Source organism: Rhinolophus ferrumequinum, chromosome 13 (assembly GCF_004115265.2).
Source record: "Rhinolophus ferrumequinum isolate MPI-CBG mRhiFer1 chromosome 13, mRhiFer1_v1.p, whole genome shotgun sequence".
Taxonomy (NCBI): domain Eukaryota; kingdom Metazoa; phylum Chordata; class Mammalia; order Chiroptera; family Rhinolophidae; genus Rhinolophus; species Rhinolophus ferrumequinum.
The window spans coordinates 44,627,227-44,647,781 of record NC_046296.1 but is presented as its reverse complement, the minus strand read 5'-3'; the positions used below and the strand labels follow the sequence as shown (position 1 = coordinate 44,647,781).

General features: G+C 34.5%; 1 protein-coding gene across 5 annotated transcripts in view; it reads right to left on the bottom strand.

Moving 5' to 3' along the window:
* The window catches only part of MAP4K3 (mitogen-activated protein kinase kinase kinase kinase 3), a 145,638-nt gene that overhangs the window by 58,125 nt on the left and 66,958 nt on the right, over nucleotides 1-20,555 (bottom strand). For all 5 annotated transcript variants that reach the window (XR_004424815.1, XM_033124664.1, XM_033124666.1 and 2 more), the window contains exons 3-8: nucleotides 18,637-18,727; nucleotides 11,781-11,845; nucleotides 10,100-10,155; nucleotides 9,474-9,521; nucleotides 5,419-5,461; nucleotides 3,444-3,516 (exon numbers count right to left, since the gene is read on the bottom strand). Coding sequence is in view for 4 of the 5 variants with exons in the window: in XM_033124664.1 (XP_032980555.1) it covers nucleotides 3,444-3,516; nucleotides 5,419-5,461; nucleotides 9,474-9,521; nucleotides 10,100-10,155; nucleotides 11,781-11,845; nucleotides 18,637-18,727 (376 nt within the window). In the remaining variant the exon portion in view is untranslated. The remainder of the gene's footprint in view (nucleotides 1-3,443; nucleotides 3,517-5,418; nucleotides 5,462-9,473; nucleotides 9,522-10,099; nucleotides 10,156-11,780; nucleotides 11,846-18,636; nucleotides 18,728-20,555) is intronic.

The following is a 20,555-nucleotide window of genomic DNA, read 5'->3' as shown; positions in this document are numbered from 1 at the left end:
TCCAGAAAAGAAAAACCTACTTATTGTATTTTCTTTCATATTCCCACCAAAGGCACATGGAACCATCACTGTCTATTGATGAGATCTATTTAGGCCTTGATATCTGAAAATAGTGCTTAAAAGGCCCATCTCTCCTAAGATCTCCTAAAATCTCTCCTAAAATCTCATAAGACCCTTCGTTCCATGCCCCTATTGGTGATTTGTTACTTTGTTGTACTATTTACTATAAAGGTTTATAAAAATTTACAATTGTGATGATAGAGCAACATATCCCAAATTTGTCCACACCCCAATCTCTCTTCCTCTGTACAGCAAAATTCTACATGGAGAAATAACATCTTGCAATAAATAATCTGTAATTTTTAGCGCTACCTCTTTATATCAATAAACTACAATCTGGCCTCTGACTGTTTCAACCTGACCAAAATTATTTATTGAGGCACCAATAGTCTTTATTTAGTCCGTAACTCATATTTAACATAAATTTAATTGGCATTTTTTTGTTCAGTTTTATTATAATGGTGGAGAAGTTATAAAAGCTAGTGTCTGCTTTTTAAAAATACATTTATTCAGAGGAAACTTATCCAAACTCAGTATTTTGTTTAACTTTCTTATAGTCTTATTCTAATTATACATCTATAAATTTGTATTTAACCAATTTAAATTGTATTAATTTTCAAATCTAAAAATTTTCAAATCCTAAACAATAGTTTTGAAAATAACTGATAAATATCTCAACTCTTACATATCAAAACAGCAATTTAAATAGGTAGGCTTACATATATACAGTTGTATTCCTGGTATTATTTCAGGAAAGTCATAAGTCAGTGAAGTTACAAAACAAAACAAAAACCCAAATCCCTTAACTTCCAAACACTTGGTCTTAAAATCTTGTTAATCTCAAAGTAGCTCTATAAATATTCAAACTATCATAAGAAAAGCGAACTTTAAAGCATGTCAGTTATTACTTTTTTGATGGCTAGATTACAGCTAGATTACAGCTAGCTGGTTCTTAGCCCCTAAGAATCCCAGAAAGCCTGACCAATTAGGGTTACAAACTTACAAAAGTAGGGTTGAGGTTGGGGCTGAACATGTGTATTAGAAAGTGTCAAGTCTAAATAATGAACTGGTTAGTCCCCAGATTCTTCCTCTCATCCATTAAAGCTTAGCAAATTACTCCTTCCTCATTTCCACTGGATAAAGACCAAGAGAAACTGAATGAGAGTAGCTTCAGACTCAAAGATACCGAGAACAAAAGAGAGCAGGGGTTGGGGCAGTAGAAGTCTGTGACTACAACGAGTTCCCAGCCTCCTTCACTTGCTCAGTTCTGTCCAGAAAAAAACAGATTTACATGCTACTTCCTATGCACAGAACTATGAATCTGCTTTTAGTGCCTTGCTCTTCAATGTGAACCAGAAGATAAGGATTACGAGTCATCTGAGGGAAGCCTCCATCATGAACGCATGAGACTGAAAAGCTTAGGAAATCTTATAGAAAGTAGAAAAAACATTTTTAAAAAGTAACAGAAAATTTAAGAAAATTAATGGATTAGTCTAAGTGGCCCAAGATGTAAATCATGAGATCCAGAAAGAGAGCAGGAGAAAGTATAGCAAAGAAATTGTCAAAGAAACAATATTAAGAATAGTCCTCAGAACTGAAAGACATGAATCTTTTGATTATAAAGCACAAATGCCAAGTACAAAAAATAAAGGTAAAAACAACAACAAAAAAATTAATAAAACCCCCAGACATTCTGAGGTACATCATCATGGAATATCAAACCACTAGAAATGATTCCTGAGGGAGAGGGGTTACATTTGAAGATCATGCATCACCATGGAATCACACTTCTCATCAGTATCAAAGAAAAAAAGACTCTATCTAGAGCAATACTTCAAAAATTCCAATCTGGAATTCTATAGTCATCCAAATTACCAATCAAGTATGAGGCTAGGAGTCTTAAAAACTCTATTCCTCAAGTTTCTCAGGAAAACACCAAAATATGAGAGGGAAAGTAATTCATGAAAGAGGGAGACTTGGATTCCAGGAAATGAATTCCCAAGCAGAAGATGAAAAATTCCCAGGGTGAAGCTATGCAAAAGACCTAGAAAATAGACAATTAGGATTAAAAAAGGAGGGAAGAGGACTCCAAGAGAATTATTATAAGAAAAAAACCCCAATAGAAACAAAAACAAAAATCAGGACAGATAATCTGATAGGCTTTATGATGTGGAAAATTATATAGAGGCATCTTACAGAACTGCAAAATGTGAAAAGGTATAGAAGTCTTAGCCAGAGATTAAAAAAAAAAAAAGCAAATTAAAAATGAAGAAATTATTAAATACAGGAAAAAGTTTTTGAAGGTAGCAAATGCAATAATAGTATAGTAACTGACTCAGCAAGTATATTGAAAGATTTTGAATGATGAATGAAGAGAGCTAAAATCTTCACCTGTCATAACATAAAGTCTATAAATAATAATAGATAATGCTAGAGATGGCAGAAGACATGACTAGATGAGTTTTTATAAGCCCTTGTAGCACTATTTAACTTTTAAAATATGTATCTGTTTCATAAAAAGACAAATCAATCCAAAAATGTTATATATCATATCCTAAATATGAAAATAAGTCACCCAACACTATTACTATGCCACTGCTGATGAGGCAGTCCAGGAGGGCATCAGAGGAGTGTTGGCACTTAAGCTGAATGAATGTTAAGACTTCCAGTGTGCTGTTACTTCAAAGTATTGGTGGAACAAAAAGGTTCTATACCTGTCTACCACTATGTTCACAATGACTAACGGCATATCTAATACATAGCTAAGTGGTCAAAAACATTTATTGAATAAATAAATGAATGAGTAATTTTTAATACAATGGTTAAAGAATACCTAGCAGACAAATTTGGCTAGATAGGAAAGTCTGTGGAGGCAACTAGTAGGATTCAAGATTAATGGGATAGATAGAGGGCTGACCATGGAAGACTCCAAATGCCAAGAAATACGTATTTCATCTTTTGTGCAAAAAGTTTTGTCAAAAAGTTGAGCAAAGGGGTGCTGTGAATAATGTAATGTTGAAAGATTAGTCAAAATATGGACTGGAATTGGAGGTGAAGATACAAAAACATCTTTAAAAATACGTGATACTCGTATGTATAGGAGTAAGAGTTGGGTTTTTCCAGCAAAGCTGGAACTACATCAAGGTTCCCTAAAGACATAACAATCTTTAATGCCTTTTCCACTTAATGAAAATTAACGTGGCAGAATATTCTTTGGCTGTGTAATCCAGCCACAAGTATATATATGCCTACATTGCTTAACCTGTGGATGACCTTCTTATCTGTTTTTGTCCTAAAACTTTTGACCATTCAATCTAGTTTTTATAAATGCTGTACTAGATAATGACAGAAAAACAAAAAGTTATCAATTAAAATACAATTACCAATATGGTGTACCAATAAAAGACTTCCGTTTGGCAATTGTAGCAGTTATCTGTGCAGATACTCCAAAGTCAGCTATTAAAAAAATGAGAAACATTTTTTTAGAAAACTGAAAGTAAAATTATTTAAGGCAACATGAGAATTGTTTATTATTTGTATTAAACTAACTTCACAGAAATATGAGATATTCTCAAACATTACATTAAAAATTATAAACTAGTATTAAAATATCACAAAGTAGTCAAATATTTATCATAGCCAAATAGATTCCCATAAAACCCCACATAAATCAAATAACAGCAAAAAGTCAAGATCAAATAATTTTGATGAGAAAGAGACAGCTGAGAGAATCTAACTTGCTGGATTTAATAATAATATAACTTCAAATTCCCAGAACCTGAAATTCAAGGAATATCACTGGAAGGGACCTTAAATAGTAATATATTCTATTCACTTCCTATAACACCCATGATGACTGATATCAAATAAGCCAATAAATCTATTGGTAAATCTATCTAGCTTGAAAAGACATTCAATATGTGGAATCTAAAAATCAAAATAAACAAACAATCAAAAGAGAAACAAACTCACAGATACAGAGAACAAACTGATGGTTGCCAGATGGGAGGGGAGTTAGAGGGCAAGGTAAGAAAGGTGAAGGGATTAAGTACAATTTAATAGTTATAAAACAGTCACGAGGATGTAAAGTACAGAATAGGGACTATAGTTAATAACAACATTGTAATAAATATGCATAATGCCAGGTCAGTTGTAGATTTATCAGAGGGAATCAATTTTTTAAGTTATATAAATGTCTAACCACTACACGATACACCTGAAACTAATATAATATTGAATGTCAACTGTAAATGACAAAAAAAAAAAAAAAGAAAGAAAATATATACAAACAGAATATTCCCCAAAATCTTACCTTAGCAATGTATTCTAATACCAATACCAATCACTATCAGGAAATTTCTTTTTATGTAGGATTGTTGTTCTTCTTTAAGAATGTTGACTTCTAATATTTTCTAGTTTTTTAATGATTTCCAAATCCTTACCAACTAAGATATATATGGGATATCTTTGAATAAGGCACATAATATTGACATAAAATATTAAACTGCTGATAGGAACTGTTCATTAACTATCAATAATTAGATAACTGCTTTTCCTATATTTAGAGGTGGCTTAGGAAAATTTTATTATATTTAATTAGATATATATACTTTTAAATCTGATTAGTCCTGTAATAGGCTAAACTTTAATTCACTTTTATAAGATATTTATGTTTTATAAAATATAGTTCAAAATAACTTTCATATTTATTAAATACTTCATTTAGCAGCTAAATGAAGTCCTTATAAGATACTTTGTTTATAAAACTACTATATTTGTACATTTCCTATCTTAAACTTTGTTTATAAAACAACTATACTGCATGTTTCCTGTCTTAAACTTTCAAATTAAATTATTAAGGTTTTGAATTCTACTTTAATCATAAACTGACAACCAAAAGTTATGGTTGAAATAAAGCAACATTCAGCATCTAAATTACATTCTTATATAAGTAATACTATATTTTATTTTTAAAAAGCTTATGTAAAGAATGTAGGATTTGGGGCATTATTGATTTTTGGCTTTTGTTTGTTAACCTTATTTTTTGATTACCAGGTAATTTGTACAGATTTCTTACTAGAGGTCACAATCCTGGGGTTAGAGGAGAAAGAATACCCAAAGGGTATGACTTCACTATATCTTTACAACAAATCTGTCATATGTGAAGGGCAGATTCCATCCCCGTTTAAAAGAAGACGAAACAAATAGAGGGAGGTTACATATACCCCACAATGAAATTTCCACCTAAAAATACATAGATGCTGCTAGTGGAGGGGAAACCTAGTCTTACAGAGGAAAATATAAACTTACTAGTTTTGGAATAAATTTGTGCAAGTGACAAAATTTTAATTTACTTACCCAATTTCACATGACCATTATCCGTTAACAGAATGTTAGCTCCCTTCAAAGTGAGAACATTTTAGTTAAAGTAGGAAACATTTTATTAGGTAGCACATATAATATACATATTTAAAATAATGACATGTGGCAGCCTTAGACCTAGAAATACTTAAAATTTAAAGTATGCCCAATTAAAATGTTGTCATTATATTCATAGGAAAATTTACTGTCCACCTTTTAGGCAATTTGACTATGGTTATAAAATGTTCTGCCTTGCCAAAAGCTGCTATTAACATAATATGAATGTTATTATGAAAGTGATACGAGTTTTCATCTAAATGTTAATTTCTTATGGATCAAACACTGTCAATGCACTAAAATGTTACCTTATCCTGGCATTTTCAACTCCTTGTATTACATTCTAAACTTAATTGCTATTCCCTATTCAAAAATAGAAACAAATCTTCAACTTATCAGTTGAACCAGTGCTGGTGTGTAGACTGAATCTTGCTTCTTGTTAGTATGTGAGATTGTCTATCCTTAATATGTCTGCCCTGAGTGGAGGACCATTCAGGATGTAAACAACTAGGCACAAGCCCACGGAATTAAAATGTCACCCATCTGCATAACTGCGAGATAAAAGAAAAACATATATTGGTGTGTGTCCCCACTTCGGGCATAGAAGCTCCTGAAACCCTTATAAATTCGTCAGTGACATGAGCACTAGCAGCATCCTTGTTCTAATATTTGGTCTTTGACCCCCAGCTCTTGACACAGCGCTCCTGAAACCGTTGTAATTTCCTGGGTGATAAGCCTGTTTTCTGTTCTAATGAGGCAACTCTAGGTGGGCTCCTGGATGAGGGCTGGTCACTGGAAAGACCAAGCCATGATTAGAAGTTTGGAATTTTCAGCCCCATCCCTATTCCCTGAAGAAGGGAGAGGGCTAAAAATGGAGTTAATGATAGATCATGTGAGGAAGCCTTCATAAAATCCCAGCAGCACAGGGTTTGGAGAGCTTTTGGGCTGATGAACATGTCTGTGGAGGTGCTCGGAGAGTGATGCCCCAGACAGGGCATGGAAGATCTGTGCTTCTTCCCACACACTTGCCCTACGCATCTCTTCCATCTAGACGTTCATCTGTATCTTTTATCATATCCTTAAATAAACTTGTAAATGTTAAGTGCTTTCCTGAGTTTTGTGAGCAGCTCTAGCAAATTAATTAAACCCAAGCAGGGAGTCTTTGAAACCTCCAATCTATAGCTAATTGGTCAGAAACACAGGTGATAACCTGAGCTTGCGAATGGCATCTGAAGTGAGTGTGTGAGTGTGTGTGTGTGTGTGTGTGTGTGTGTGTGTGTTTGGAGGGGGCGGGGGGTCAGCACAGTGTTGTGGGACTGAGCCCTTTAACTTGTAGGATCTGATGCTATCTCCAAGTAGATATATCAGGATTGAGTTAAATTATAGGACATCAAGCTGGTGCCACAGAAAATTGCTTGTTTGGGGGGAAAAAAACCTCCATACATTTGGTGACCAGAAGTGTCAGAAGTGAAGTGTTCTGTTTGAGTAGTAAAGGAGACTCATAGGAAAGAAACACACTATGGAAGAACTGGGTTTTTCCCTATATAGAAAGGAAAAAACTGAATTTTTTCCATTACAATGACCTACTAGCATTTTATCCACTTTTGCTTCTTGACCTAAATTCAAAGAGAATAGCCACTTTACCTTCAATAAGCTCAAAGCTTTTGAACGAGGTAGAAATACCTGTCTCCCAAAGGTACTGTAGGCTTTCTATTTATTTTTGCCTTTTCTGCAACTTTTAAATGAGCAAGCAAAAGTAAGCAACCTCTTTAGTCCAGGGTGCCATCAATCATGTAATGATAATCTTAGGGGAAAATATACTAGAAACCCCCCTCCCATCCAAAAAAGAGGAAAAAAGTAACAGAAGGCGGCACCCCCTGAGACTACTGCAGCTCTATAGAGTAACGGCAGAAATGAGAAAAGGGAGAGAGTACAGACTATCACTGGGGTTTTAACTTGATGTAGGCCCCAGCTATCCAGACTTCCACCACCATCTTACGTTTGGTCTTTCCTCAGCTCCAGAATAATTTTCCTAAATTACAGCTTATATCATGTCACCTGCACCTATGGCCTTTGAGGCTTCCTATCATCTATCCATCCAAACCTTTCTCCCTGAGGCACTACTAGCAACCAGGTGCTATTTTAAGCTCTGAGGTTATAGTACTGAGTAAGTTCCAGCTCTCACGGAGTTTATATCCAAGTAGGAGAGAAAGAAAATCTAAAAATGAGAGCACATACACACACACATGAATGAGTGAACCAACAAATGATTCAAAGCTAGGTAGAGATAAATACATGGAATAGAAATAAGACAGGCAAGGAACGCCTGTTTATGGCAGTGATATCTGAGCAGAGATCTGGAGGAAGTGAGGGTACAGAGAGAGCCATGTCAAAGTCTGGGAGAAGAACATTCGAGGAAGAGGGAACAGCAAATACAAAGCCCTCGGGCGAAAATGAGCTCAATATATTCCAAGAACAGCAAATTTAGTGTGGCCAGAACAGAATGAGTAAAATGGAGAGGAGTGTGACGTGAGGTGAGAGAGAAAAATAAGGGCCAGGTCATCATCAATCTCATGAGCCATGGTAATACATCTGGATTTTATACTGTATGATGGGTGGTTTATAAGCAGGAGTGATGAGATCTGATAGTAAAAGGTCACTTTGGATACAAGGTGGAGAAGTGACTATAGAACCACTCAAGACCAGGAGCAGGGAGGCCGGTTAGAAGGCTATTACCAAAGTCCAGGTGAGGTACAATATTCTGGTGGTTCAGAAAAGGGTAGAAAAGGTGGCAATGGTCAGAATCTACCCAATGGGGCCCAAACTCAGAAGTCTGGCACACAAGCCTTTGCACAGTGGAGCATCACACCACTCAGCCATCTCCACCTCCTAGTATCTCATACATTCGCTTCTTTTCAGTAATATGATACAGCTTTTATGCTTTCTAAACTGACCCCCCACTTTCTGGAATCTGTGTTTTTGCTCACATTGCTTGCTCTCTGCTCAGAAGGCACTCCAACCTGTTTCTGACAAAAATCTGTCAGTCCTTCCAAATCTGAGTGCCAGTGATAGAGAACCTTTCTTGATTTACTCAAATTCTTATGATCTCCTCTCCCTTTCAACTCCAAAGCTCTTTGCTTATGTCTTTTAAGTGGTTTATGAAAAACACTTAAAATAGAGGATCTCAGCAGGTGATCTGAGAGTCCACTGAAATTTCATGCAAAATTTGAAGACATGTGCATAAGGGCATTTTTTTTGAGGAAAGACTCCAAGGCTTTCAACAGTGGCTCAAAGAACACCACAAAATTCACCCTCCCCGCCGCCCAAAAGTTAAGAACCTTTATGCTAGAGAAAACTTCAGAAAACAAAATTGGGTGAAAAGAAGTAGGAGAAAAGATGGATGAGAAAGAAGAGAAAAGAAAAACTAATGAAAGGAGAAAATATCTAAGTTGGGGAGATGTCAGTATCTTTAGAAGTAACCTCCGGAGTCCTGACATAGCACCTGGTTTACCAGAGCTAACCCAGCAGATCCAGTGCACCTGCTTTCCTCTGTCAGTTAAATGAAAAACCATCAGAAAATATCAAGGTTTAATTTATCCATTTAGATACCTTATTAATGATAACTCCTTAGATTGCCAAAGTTTACTATAATAGTCAAAGCATGAAATTTCCTAAAAACCATAACTTGATGAAAGCTATAGAAATAATTTGCATTTGACAAATAAGTAACTACAAATATGCTAAAATGGACTATTAAAACATTAATCCACAATTGTAGGCTTTAACAGGCTGATTTTTATAGTATATGAATTGTATCTCAGTAAGTGCTATAAAAAAGTAATAAGACCCTTAAAAGTATCACTTAATTTTATTATAACATATTTCAGATAACTAATTCATAACCAATAGAACAATCAAGACAATTTTGGTCAACAGTTTGATCAGACTATTTAAAAATGAAGAGAGGGTCATTAGGTTAAACATATGATGTATACCTTTATATCTCTGTGCATTTTTCCTTTACTGTGAAGATAGTATAATCCCTGGAGTTTCAAAAAAAAACACAGAAAAATTAAATTGAGTAGTATTTGAGTAGTATTGTCTGTTTTTTATTTACTCATTACAGAAAGTCTTACAGTAATCGCTATTTACTGAAATGTCCTAGTAGACAAAAGAATCAAGAAAATGAAAAAGGCAAAGGTCAGTTTTTTAAAACTAACGTAATACTGATTTTTCTTTTCTAAGACAAATAATTTTCACTAAACTCTGTAAATAGTTTGAAATAACTTAAAAAGTGTATGTGCAATTAGTATCAGAAAAAGTTTCAATTACCATGGAGTGCTTAATTTTCAAGCCTTTTTTTGGTATTAAGAGGAATATAAAACCATAAAATAACAAATCCATAGCACTGAAATTTTAGGAGTTTACATTATCATCCTGAAGCTTTAAAGTACTTATGTGCCAATATAATTTGAATTTATTACACAAAATTTAAAAATGTACTAACATTCAAGAGTTTAGTAAACTAGAATATTTTATCTAGAATATTTACTTAACAGGTAATGCACAATTAAACATTCCTTTTAATAAAGATGTTACTTTTTAATTAGCATTGGCTTACCTGTAGTGTTTCTCTGCTAACATATGCAATTTGCAGTTCTGAAAGAGGTCCTGTTACTGTAAGAAAACCAACATTAATAAAATTAGTCAAAGCATGTTTTCCAAAAGTGACATTTTACAAGTTCACTAAGCAACAGGCTTAATATACCTAAATAATTCCAAAATGCAAGCTCCATGAGGGCCCATTTTTAAAAATCTGATTGGTTCATTGTTGCATCCCCAGTATTTAGAACAGAGCCTAGCATGGAAAAGCTGCACAATAAATGTTTATAGAACAAATAAAAGACAGAAATAGTCTTCAAAATTAATTATATTTTCATTTTTATACCTCACTGATCACTATTATTTCTTAAAAGAAACAAAGCATGGTCAAGAGGTTTAGCTTTAATTAAAGCTTTTTAAAAATTGATGTTAAAAAAAATTATGTTACATGTATTATGACTAGTTTAAAATCACTATTTTTCAATAAATTTGAAAAGTAAAGGCCATTTCTTTATTCAAAACTATTACTCAATAATAAGCAGTATCAATAGTTTGGCCTATAGACTACCAGATGATTTTCTGCAGATAGTTTATATATGTATGTACCACATACCAAAACATAAATGGAATCATATTACACATACAATTCTGAAACCTGTCTTTTCCACTTATCATGGACACCTTTCCACATCAATACATACAGCTTAATCATATAATATTTGAAAAATATTTCTCTGTGTACATCTATCCACGATGGAGGACAATTAAATATTTTTCTCTTTTTAAATATTAAATCACTTTTAAAAAATACATTAGATGGGAGAGAATATTCTAGAAATTAAATTAAATTCCAATGATGGAATCTTTTGCTAGACAGTGACCTACACTGAGATGTACTGAAGTGAAATGGAAACAGTAAAATTTCTATCTTTTTTGTCTTTTAACATCTGCTTTATTATAAGCAGTCCCTAAAATTACTTAAGAGGCCCCAAGCTAGATATGAGTTCAAGTTCTCTATGTAAAAAATGAGAAAAATCTTCCAAAATATTTGGAAATTGACATCATGAATTATTAAGACATTATTTTATTTTACATTAATAAAAAAGTACACCTCCAAGCAAAAGAATAAACCCACTCTGTAGTTTGTGACAGTAACCCATTAACAGAACCAGAACAGAAAAGAGAAAGAAAAGACAGTAAAATTGTTTATTTTACTTTACAAGTCTTTCTTATATACTACTCCATTGAAATCCCAATGGAAAATGTTGTAATAATTTTTTAATTCCCTAGAATCTAGCATCTAAGACAGTAAACATTCAATTGATGCTTCTTGAATACATGAGAAGAAAATCAATTATCTTTGTATTAACACTACTCTACTCATTTATCAACTAGATATTCTTTTGGTTTAGTGTTAACCATCAAGGCCTTTGCATGTCTTCTACAAGTCTGAGTTTGAAATTTTGAACTGACTATATATAATATGACTTCTTTAGAATTAGCAAATAAATTCAACAGTGTATAATTTTCTATCTTATGAAGCAAATGCTTCTTTTACCGATATATATCTGAAATACCTTTATGAAGCCAAATGATACAATGATAAAACTTTCCTCAAAACATTGTTTTCATACAGTAAACAACTATATTTTAAGAAATTCTATTCTATTTAATCTCTATAAAATGTAACTTTGGCTTACCATGATAAATATCCTGTAAAGAACCACCTCCACAAAACTCCATGCAAATCCAAAGTTTATCTCGCCTATAATGAGAAAATAAGCATGTAACACATTTTCATGATTAAAATTATTTCAGGTAATGAGTATTTTAAAGTTGTATGTTATAACCTTGGAAACCATAAATGCAGTGTGTCAAGAAAAAGGCTAATCTTTACGAGTAAATGAATTACCTAATAAAATGTCTTACTATATAACTTAACCCAAGATTTTAATCCTTAAAATATACCATTTATAGGATATAAAGATGTCATCAGGCACATCCAAATGAGAGAAAATTTCCCTTTAGTTAAAAACTAAACCCCCAGTTTACCCAGCTACACCATGACAGTATTATACAAGTTAAATGTTAATTAGAAGCCTCAAACCAAAAATTATGTAGAAGATTCATCACAGAATGGCAATACATCTCAAAGTCTATCGCTTTCAAAGCACTGTCATCAACAAGAGACAAAACCTAAACTTTACCCTCATATCCAGATTCAACAAAGATCTTTCCAAAATAATATGTTAAAATTTATCAATCATTTATCTTTAGATAGCATTTCTCTCTTACACCCACATTGTAAGATAGTCATAGGAGAAATAATTAGCAAAGATGTAACAGATTATTCCTTTGTTCATTGCTTTGTTCGATCATTCATTACTTCATCTCAAAATGGACAAGGAAATGCACTATGCTCAGGGGGCAGAGGTGGAACAGAAAGTCTCTGAACTCAGCAAGCTCAGGCTAATGGGGAAGAAAGACTTGGCCTTAATAATACGTCTGTCTTTCTCACTACTGCATTCACAGGCATAGAATATCCAGCAAATGAATATTTATTCCATAAGTGAATGAATGCATGAGTGACTGCAAAAATAAATTGGTTAGATAAAAGGTCAGCAGACTGTGGCCAGTGAGCCACAGTCTGCCTGATTTTATACAGCCCAAGAACTAAAAATATTTTTTTTTATTTTTAAATGGTGGAGGGTGGGGGGAATCAGAATAATATTTCTTGACATGTGACAATTATATGAAATTCCAATTTTAGTGTTTTATTGGAATACAATCACACTCATTCATTTATGTATTATCTGTGGCTGCTTTTGTATTAAAACAGCAGAGCTGAGGAGTCGTGACAGAGACAAACACACAAAGCTCATGAAGCCTAAAATATGTACTACTATATGGTCCTTTACAGAAAAGGTTTGCTGACCTCTGGATAAGATTATAATTTGATTAATGCATAATTCAGGCATGCCTGAGAACCCAGAGGTAAGAATGACTAGGAAAGTCAAGGGAAGATTTTTAGGGAGGAGATAATATTTGAGTTGGGTCTTGGAGTTAAAATAGGAATTCACCACTGAGAACCGCTGCTCTAAAACATTTTCACACCCGCTGCACGTGAATCTTTCATGTAAACTGCCTGTGTCAAGTGCTTAATTACACAGACAGCCGGGACTTCACATATCTTACAAAACCAACTGAATAGATGTTTTAGGGTCTGCTCAGAATAACATGCAAACTGTTTAGTAAAGGACTTAAAATATAGCACAATAAACGTAAGCTCTTTTGTACTTCTTTTGTTATAATTTATCTTGTAAAGTATTTATGTAAGTCACCTTAAACTGTTCCTGGCATTTGGTGAAGGTGTAAATAAATAAAATGGACTTTTAATTTTTTTAAGAAAAAACAAAAGAGACGAGACTGATTTGATATGATTACTTACTGAAAGTCATGCTAATCACCTTACTTATAAGTGCTCACTAATTATCTAATTAATAATTTATCTTAAATGTCTGCTGGGGGCTGATGACTGACATCATTTTCAATAGTACGTATTTTCTAGAGACCATCTTTTCTTATCCCTTGAAAATTGGTCATTGCTGATCACTAGTCTTTTAACACCTTTCCCATTTGTCAAAAGGCACTCACTGATAGTGGATGACAATCACATTTGCTAAATTTTCAGTATATATAATGAAATACAATTTGTATAAATCTAAAAGCTTATATTTACTTAAAATGTCTAGCTGATCTATAATTATCTACTCACCTATCTTGTGCTTCAATTCCTTGTTAATAATGCTTTTCCTATCTGTTACTTTGAAAACAATTCTCCTTGGTAGAGAAAAATGGGCGTAGGAAACACGTTCTCTGCTTTCTTATATATTTCAATATTACAACATCTTCTACTTGAAGCTAGTCTATTCCCCTTTTCCCCACCTTGCTTAAAAACATAATTTTCTATTCATTATATACAAAATGATGTCCAAAAATCAGAATTATATATATAGATATAAATACTTTTTATTTTTTAAGATGTCTGAAATGCTTTACCTTTATAACATTCTATTTAGCTAAGTCTGTTATTATCAAAAAAGCTTGAATATTCAGAGTCTATCAGAAAAATAACTTCCATCTATTCCATGAATCTCTCTCTTGCACTGCTCTCTCTGCATCTGCTTTTGGTCATTCACCACGCCGGCTGCCTAACAGGGAAGGACTTAAGTCAATCAGCCAATTTTATGCAGGCCAATAAATTATAAAATCTTTGCCCCTAGGTGTCTGAATTGAAATAAAATTAACCACTGAGGTAAATATTCAGTGTATCACCATTAATTTCCTGACCCTACAAATCCTTAGAATTCTTTTTTCTTATACGGTAAAATTATGTATCTTAAAAGGACTAGAAAAATAAGTGTGGGGGGCAAGTTCACTATTTTCATCTTCTAGTTAGATGTTTACTACAACATACAGGAATTAATATTCTGAGAACTTTTTCATTGAACTGAAAACCTTATAATTTCTTTTTTTTCCTTTTTTTCCCAAGTCAAGTTGTCCTTTCAATCTTAGTTGTGGAGGGTGCCGTTCAGCTTCAAGTTGTTGTCCTTTCAGTCTTAATTGTGTAGGGCGCAGCTCAGCTCCAGGTCCAGTTGCCGTTTCTAGTTGCAGGGGGCACAGCCCACCATCCCTTGCAGGAGTCAAACCAGCAACCCTGTGGTTGAGAGGACGCACTCCAACCAACTGAGCCATCTGGGAGCACAGCGGCAGCTCAGCTCAAGGTGCCGTGTTCTATCTTAGTTGCAGGGGGCGGAGCCCACCATCCCTTGTGAGACTCAAGGAATTGAACTGGCAACCTTGTGGTTGAGAGCCCACTGGCCCATGTGGGAATCGAACTGGCAGCCTTCGGAGTTAGGAGCATGGAGCTCTAACCGCGTGAGCCACCGGGCCAGCCGAAAATCTTGTAATTTCTAAAACACACTTTTCAATCTTCCCAGACTTTGTAACACATCACAGACTTAAAATTCCTTGAACAAACTAAGTATAATTATTTATGTTTTGCCCAAACATAACATGATTTAAAAAATAAAATAAAATGTGAGCAAGATCTCCAAGAATCAGCAGCTCTAAAATGTCCCACACTGTTGTACATTGTGTGTAATTAGGCACTTAATAAACATAAGCTTTAATGATACAGAAGAGCGGAGTAGGGAAGGCCTTTGTTAAGAGTACTGGGTGTTGTTTCATAGGAGCTCAATCTCAGTGTTCCTTTGAGAAGCAAGCACAGCTACCCTGGTATAAAATAGGCCTCTAAAAGTAACTGTATTCTGGTCATCTATTCAGTAAATTCATAGGGTAAATCCAATTCCCCAAGGAGGAAATTTATCAATAATCAAATCACATTAGCTCAAGTTTCTCAAATTTTATGTCTAAATTTGTTGTAATAGGGTCTAATGGCAACAGGATAGATGGAAGAAAGTCACTAGGAACAGTATATATTTTAGAGAACTTGTACCAAGTTCAAACAAATAAGCTCCTTGCCTTTTGTAAAATCACTCACTAATGAGAAAGATCCAAGAAACCATGCTCCCAGTGAGACTAAAGCTGGCCTTCTTGGTTAAGCAGTACCGTATACCAGACAGACAGCTGGCCTAGATAGCGGCAGGCCCAGGTTGAAGTACCAGTGCCAACAATGAGTAGTTTGATAACTTGAAGTCATTTATCCAACTCCATTTCCTCATCTGTAAAAAAACAGTGGGCTATGTAACAAGATCTCTCAGTCCCTTTCAGCTATAACACCGTACTAATCTAATCATTAGCATACCATACTCCAAATTTGGTTTGGTCTGGACTTTAGGGAATAAGGGAAGAATCTCTATAGAAGAAAAGAGCTGCAAAAGGGAGGATTAATTGCTGTTCTATATTATACTACCATTTGTTTTCATATCACTTTCATCAGCTATTCCAGTTACAGAATAAAATCATCTATTTAAGCCAGTATTTCCTATCTTAGATCATACAACACCAAACAAACTTAGTTCTACTGAAAATACGACCCTTACTTTGTCTGTTTTACTTTGGTTTCTAGGCAATTTTTCCCTTTGTATTCTACTTGAATTAAAATAAAAGTACCTTTTAAAAAAAATCATCAGACTATACACAATATATAAATTTTATGCATTTTGCTGTATATACATTATGCTTCAAATTTAAAAGTTTACTTTAAAAAAGGATATTCAAAATATAGTCAGAATACACATTTACTGAAATCTAAAAGTACAATTTTTTAAAATCATAACCTCAAACTGGCTGTCAATGTAGTTATGTCCAGATGTGAAGGTTAGTGGGTGTTACTAAAGTCTTTGCCGAGACTTACCAACAAAAATGGATACAAATCCAAGAGGAATTCTGCATTTCAGTGGTTAACAAGATCAAACGTTATGTTACCTAACTTATGTGAGCAAGTTCTTGCCTAAGTGACACAGACAGTCAAATGTCTAGTTTAGTTTTGTATTGGGGTTTAGTTTCATATTGGTGGTGATGGGTAGGGGGTGTTGGAAGTTTATTTGGTTGGCTCTTTTGGAAAGGAGATAGTAAAGCTAAGCCAAAAGTGATGTGATTCATGAGCACAGTATCACAGAAAGAACTACGACCCTACTTTGTCAACAACTTGAAATGGAACTATAAACTAAATACTTAATGCTAAACTCTCTCAAGCATTTTATTTGTAAAATGGAAATAACATCTACCATAGAGTCACAATGTTTTTGAAAAGATCAAATGATAACAGTGTTGTTGAAAAGATCAAGTGAGACGCTAGCATGATGGTACTTAAAAATACTAAGTAGTAGTAGTAATAGCAGTTAACATTTAACATTTATTCAACATTTATCACATTCTAAGCACTGTTCTTAGCACTTTACATGTTAAAAGTAAAGCTACCCCATCATGTAGCTACTACTATTTTCCTCATTTTATAGATGAGGAAACAGAGGCACAGAGTGGTTAAGTAATTTGACGTAAGTCACAAAATTAAAAGTGATGGAGTCAGGGTACAAGCTCTTAAGTACCAAGTACACCAGTGTCTCCACAGCAAAAAGAACATGCTCATCTCACCATACCAAAGTTGCCATTTAACAGATGGGGCTATCCTGGAATATCAGGTTAGGCTTTGGATGGTCCCATAGTTCTAGAAGACTGAGACCATGTTTAAGAAATATCTTAGATCAATGTCTCTGGGGAAACACAAAAATTCTTTAAAAGACCCGTTTGCTCTTGGGGAAAACTGTAAAGCTTCTCCCAACTGAATCTAGGTAGGTCATTCTGTAAGAACCAGTAACAGTAAAACAAATTGTTGTGATGATTTTAATATACTGGAAGCAGATGATTATTTATATCATTAACTTAGCCAGTTTTTGTTTCTTTGAGCTGATACAATAACTACCTGTGCAGGGTTTGTTCCATAAGTTAAAAATTGATGCAAAAACTGTGTTAGGTTACTGTTTGAACCACTCACCATTAAAGTAGTTTTAACTTGGCTTTTAAAAAATCCATTTAAAATGTTTAATAGTCATTGATACAGGGGTAGCAGTACCTGTCCCCATATGAACTAAAGTCTCCATTAAACCCACCCTTTAACCTTAATGAAGGTGGCAATCAAAGCTCTCCAGGAGTGGTCAGAATCAAGAAGAGCTGGTCCAGATGGCTTTCACAGGCTGGAAACAAGAGAGGGCAAAAGTGCCCAGTTTTTCCTTATACTGTGTCTACATCAGAAGAGTTAAAGTGTTTTATACCTGGATCATAGGAGAATGTGAGCTGCAGTAAGTTACATCCTTACTTATCCTACAGTGTATCAAAACAAACCTGAAGAGTTTTTTTAATACATAAGAAAACATTCACCAATCCTCCCTTTGGAAGGAACCTTAAAAACAACTAGGTCACAGTATTCAACTCACATATAAAAGTGAATGGAAAAAAGTGATTTGACCTTGAGGTCAACCCCTATGCAATATGACCTGAGGAACCTGGCCTGGTCCTGCCAAACTAAAACAAGAGGTGGCAAATTCAGTCTAAGTTCACTTAAGGACCTAGAAAAATAAGAAATTAGTGAAATAATTATAGGTCCTAGTCCTTTGGACAAAATAAAGGGAAAAGATGATGCAATACTCTGAGGCTAGAAGCACAAAAGAAAAAAGTTTCTAATAAAAACATAACAGAATGAGATGCTTCTGGCTTTCTAATTCATTCAAGTCTAGGAAAGGGGCAACAGAATGGCATATTTAGATCTATCACAGGAAGACCAACCATAAAAGTCAGTTTTCACTTGTCAGCTTCCTCACTGAAACCACATCGAGTTCCCAAGAGTACAACAGACAAATCACAGACTACAATATTAGTTACAGAATTAACATAAATTCCATTCATATGAAAATATCCTATCTTCAAAGCATGAAGAAAACTACTAAACGTGGGTGAGAGAGCTAAGTTTATTTTGTTAAACGTATTAGATGATGGAATCATTACTGCTTTTCAAAAGGGAGACAAACAATGTACCTGAGATAGCTTCCAAAATAAGCAACAATATTTGGGTGTTTACAGTCTTTCATCATAATAATTTCTTGCTGCACAACTGCAAAGTCTTCTCCTAGAATAAAAAACAAGCACGTTGAATATTTAATTGGTAAGTTTCAAAATGTCCATTTATTTCAAAACATAATAAACGTTATTGATACTACTTTTAATGATAACTTCAGTTCTCCCTTGACAGAAAGTAAAATACAGTAACTAAAATAATAAACTCTGGTCCCAGACTGTCTGGATTCAAATCTTAACTGTTCCTTACTAAGTTGTGTGAACTTGGGCCAGTTACTTGACCTGTGCCAACTGCTTCCTCCGTAAAATAGGGATAAAAATAATGATAATCTATCTCACAGGGCTTTTGGAAGTGTTAAAGTAGCTAATATATGTAAAATGCTTAGAACAGTGCCTGTCTGTGGGCAACATGGTAACCCAGCATCGCTAGAGTGTAGGCCTCTCGGCTCTCCAAAGAGCCTATGGAGGTTCATTTGACGCTCTGGTGTATTAGGATTCCTGCCCTAACTTCAAAAAGAATTACTTCTTTGTGCTAAAATTATTTAAAAAGTTGTTTGGTAAAAAAGGAAAAAATAATGTACATTTCCTAGTGAATTATCTGGTGATTATTTCTAAGACATAATAGTAATAATAGTAAATGCTTCGATAGCGCTTACTCTATTATACTTTGGACGTAATCATCAGATAATTCACTAGGAAATATACATTACTTTTTCCTTTTTTACCAAACAACATTTAATATAATTTTAGCACAAAGAAGTAATTCTTTTTGAAGTTAGGGCAGGAATCCCAATACACCAAGAGCGTCAAATGAACCTCCACAGGCTCTTTGGAGAGCCGAGAGGCCAGCACTCCAGCAGTGCTGGGTTACCACATGGCCCACAAACAGCCTTATTCTGTATTCGAATGCCTTGTTCCAACTATGTTGGGATAAGGAATGGAACTGTATTTGAGCCTGGTCAGACTATTAGCAAATAATCTCTCTTCTTCTACTCCCTCTCTGCCCAAATTCCTCAAAGATCTGGCAATCCTACAGCAGGGTCACATGCTGTGGTTCCTGAATGAACACTTCTCAAAGAAAGAAACAGAAGTGCAGTGAATGCAAATGTGGTAAAGCAGAGACTGTGCAGAAGGAGAACAAATGGAAGCGCTTACACTTAAATCAAAGTAGCTTTGTATTACTAAGTCAATTCTTAAAGTGTTATATGCTATGAATAGCTTGATTAAATATATATTAGAGGCATAATAAAAAAGCATTAGTCTTTCAAAGTACTGCTCAAATCCTAAGTATGAGTTTGTTAGAGCAAGCCCTGACACTTCTGGCCTTGCTGTTTTCCTGTTGTTGGGCTTGCACTAGCCCAACCATGAACCATTTGAATCCAGTATCAAAACCCACCTTACCGCCCAGTTGCAAGGGAAGAAGTAATGGAGAACAGAGGGTATGTCAGGTTCTTAACTTAATTTCTGCAATGAAGTGAGTACAAAATCAAAAATCTCCAAAGAGTAGGGAATTTTTATGCCTCCAAAATTTCAGAAGAAAATCACTGAACTAGGATTCTCTTCTGAGTTCACGTCCCACCCTTAAGAATTCCTGATTTTCAGTTCATTATGAAAAATCCAAGTTAGAAATAATAAAGACAAAATGAGATTGATACCAATTTTCAGGAATACACTAAATACTTTGAAAGTTCTAAATTTTGCTTTCTCATCTGCTTCTCAATTACACTTTCCCCCAATCCGGTGAAAAGGTTGTAAGAGATCAAAGATGATCTAGTCAGAGTGAACTCAACGATGGTCAGACAGAAGCTCTCTTTCTGGGGGTAGCAGCCCTGAGAGCTTAGCAGTCATCACAACCTCAAAGGGAACCAGCTTTAGCATAA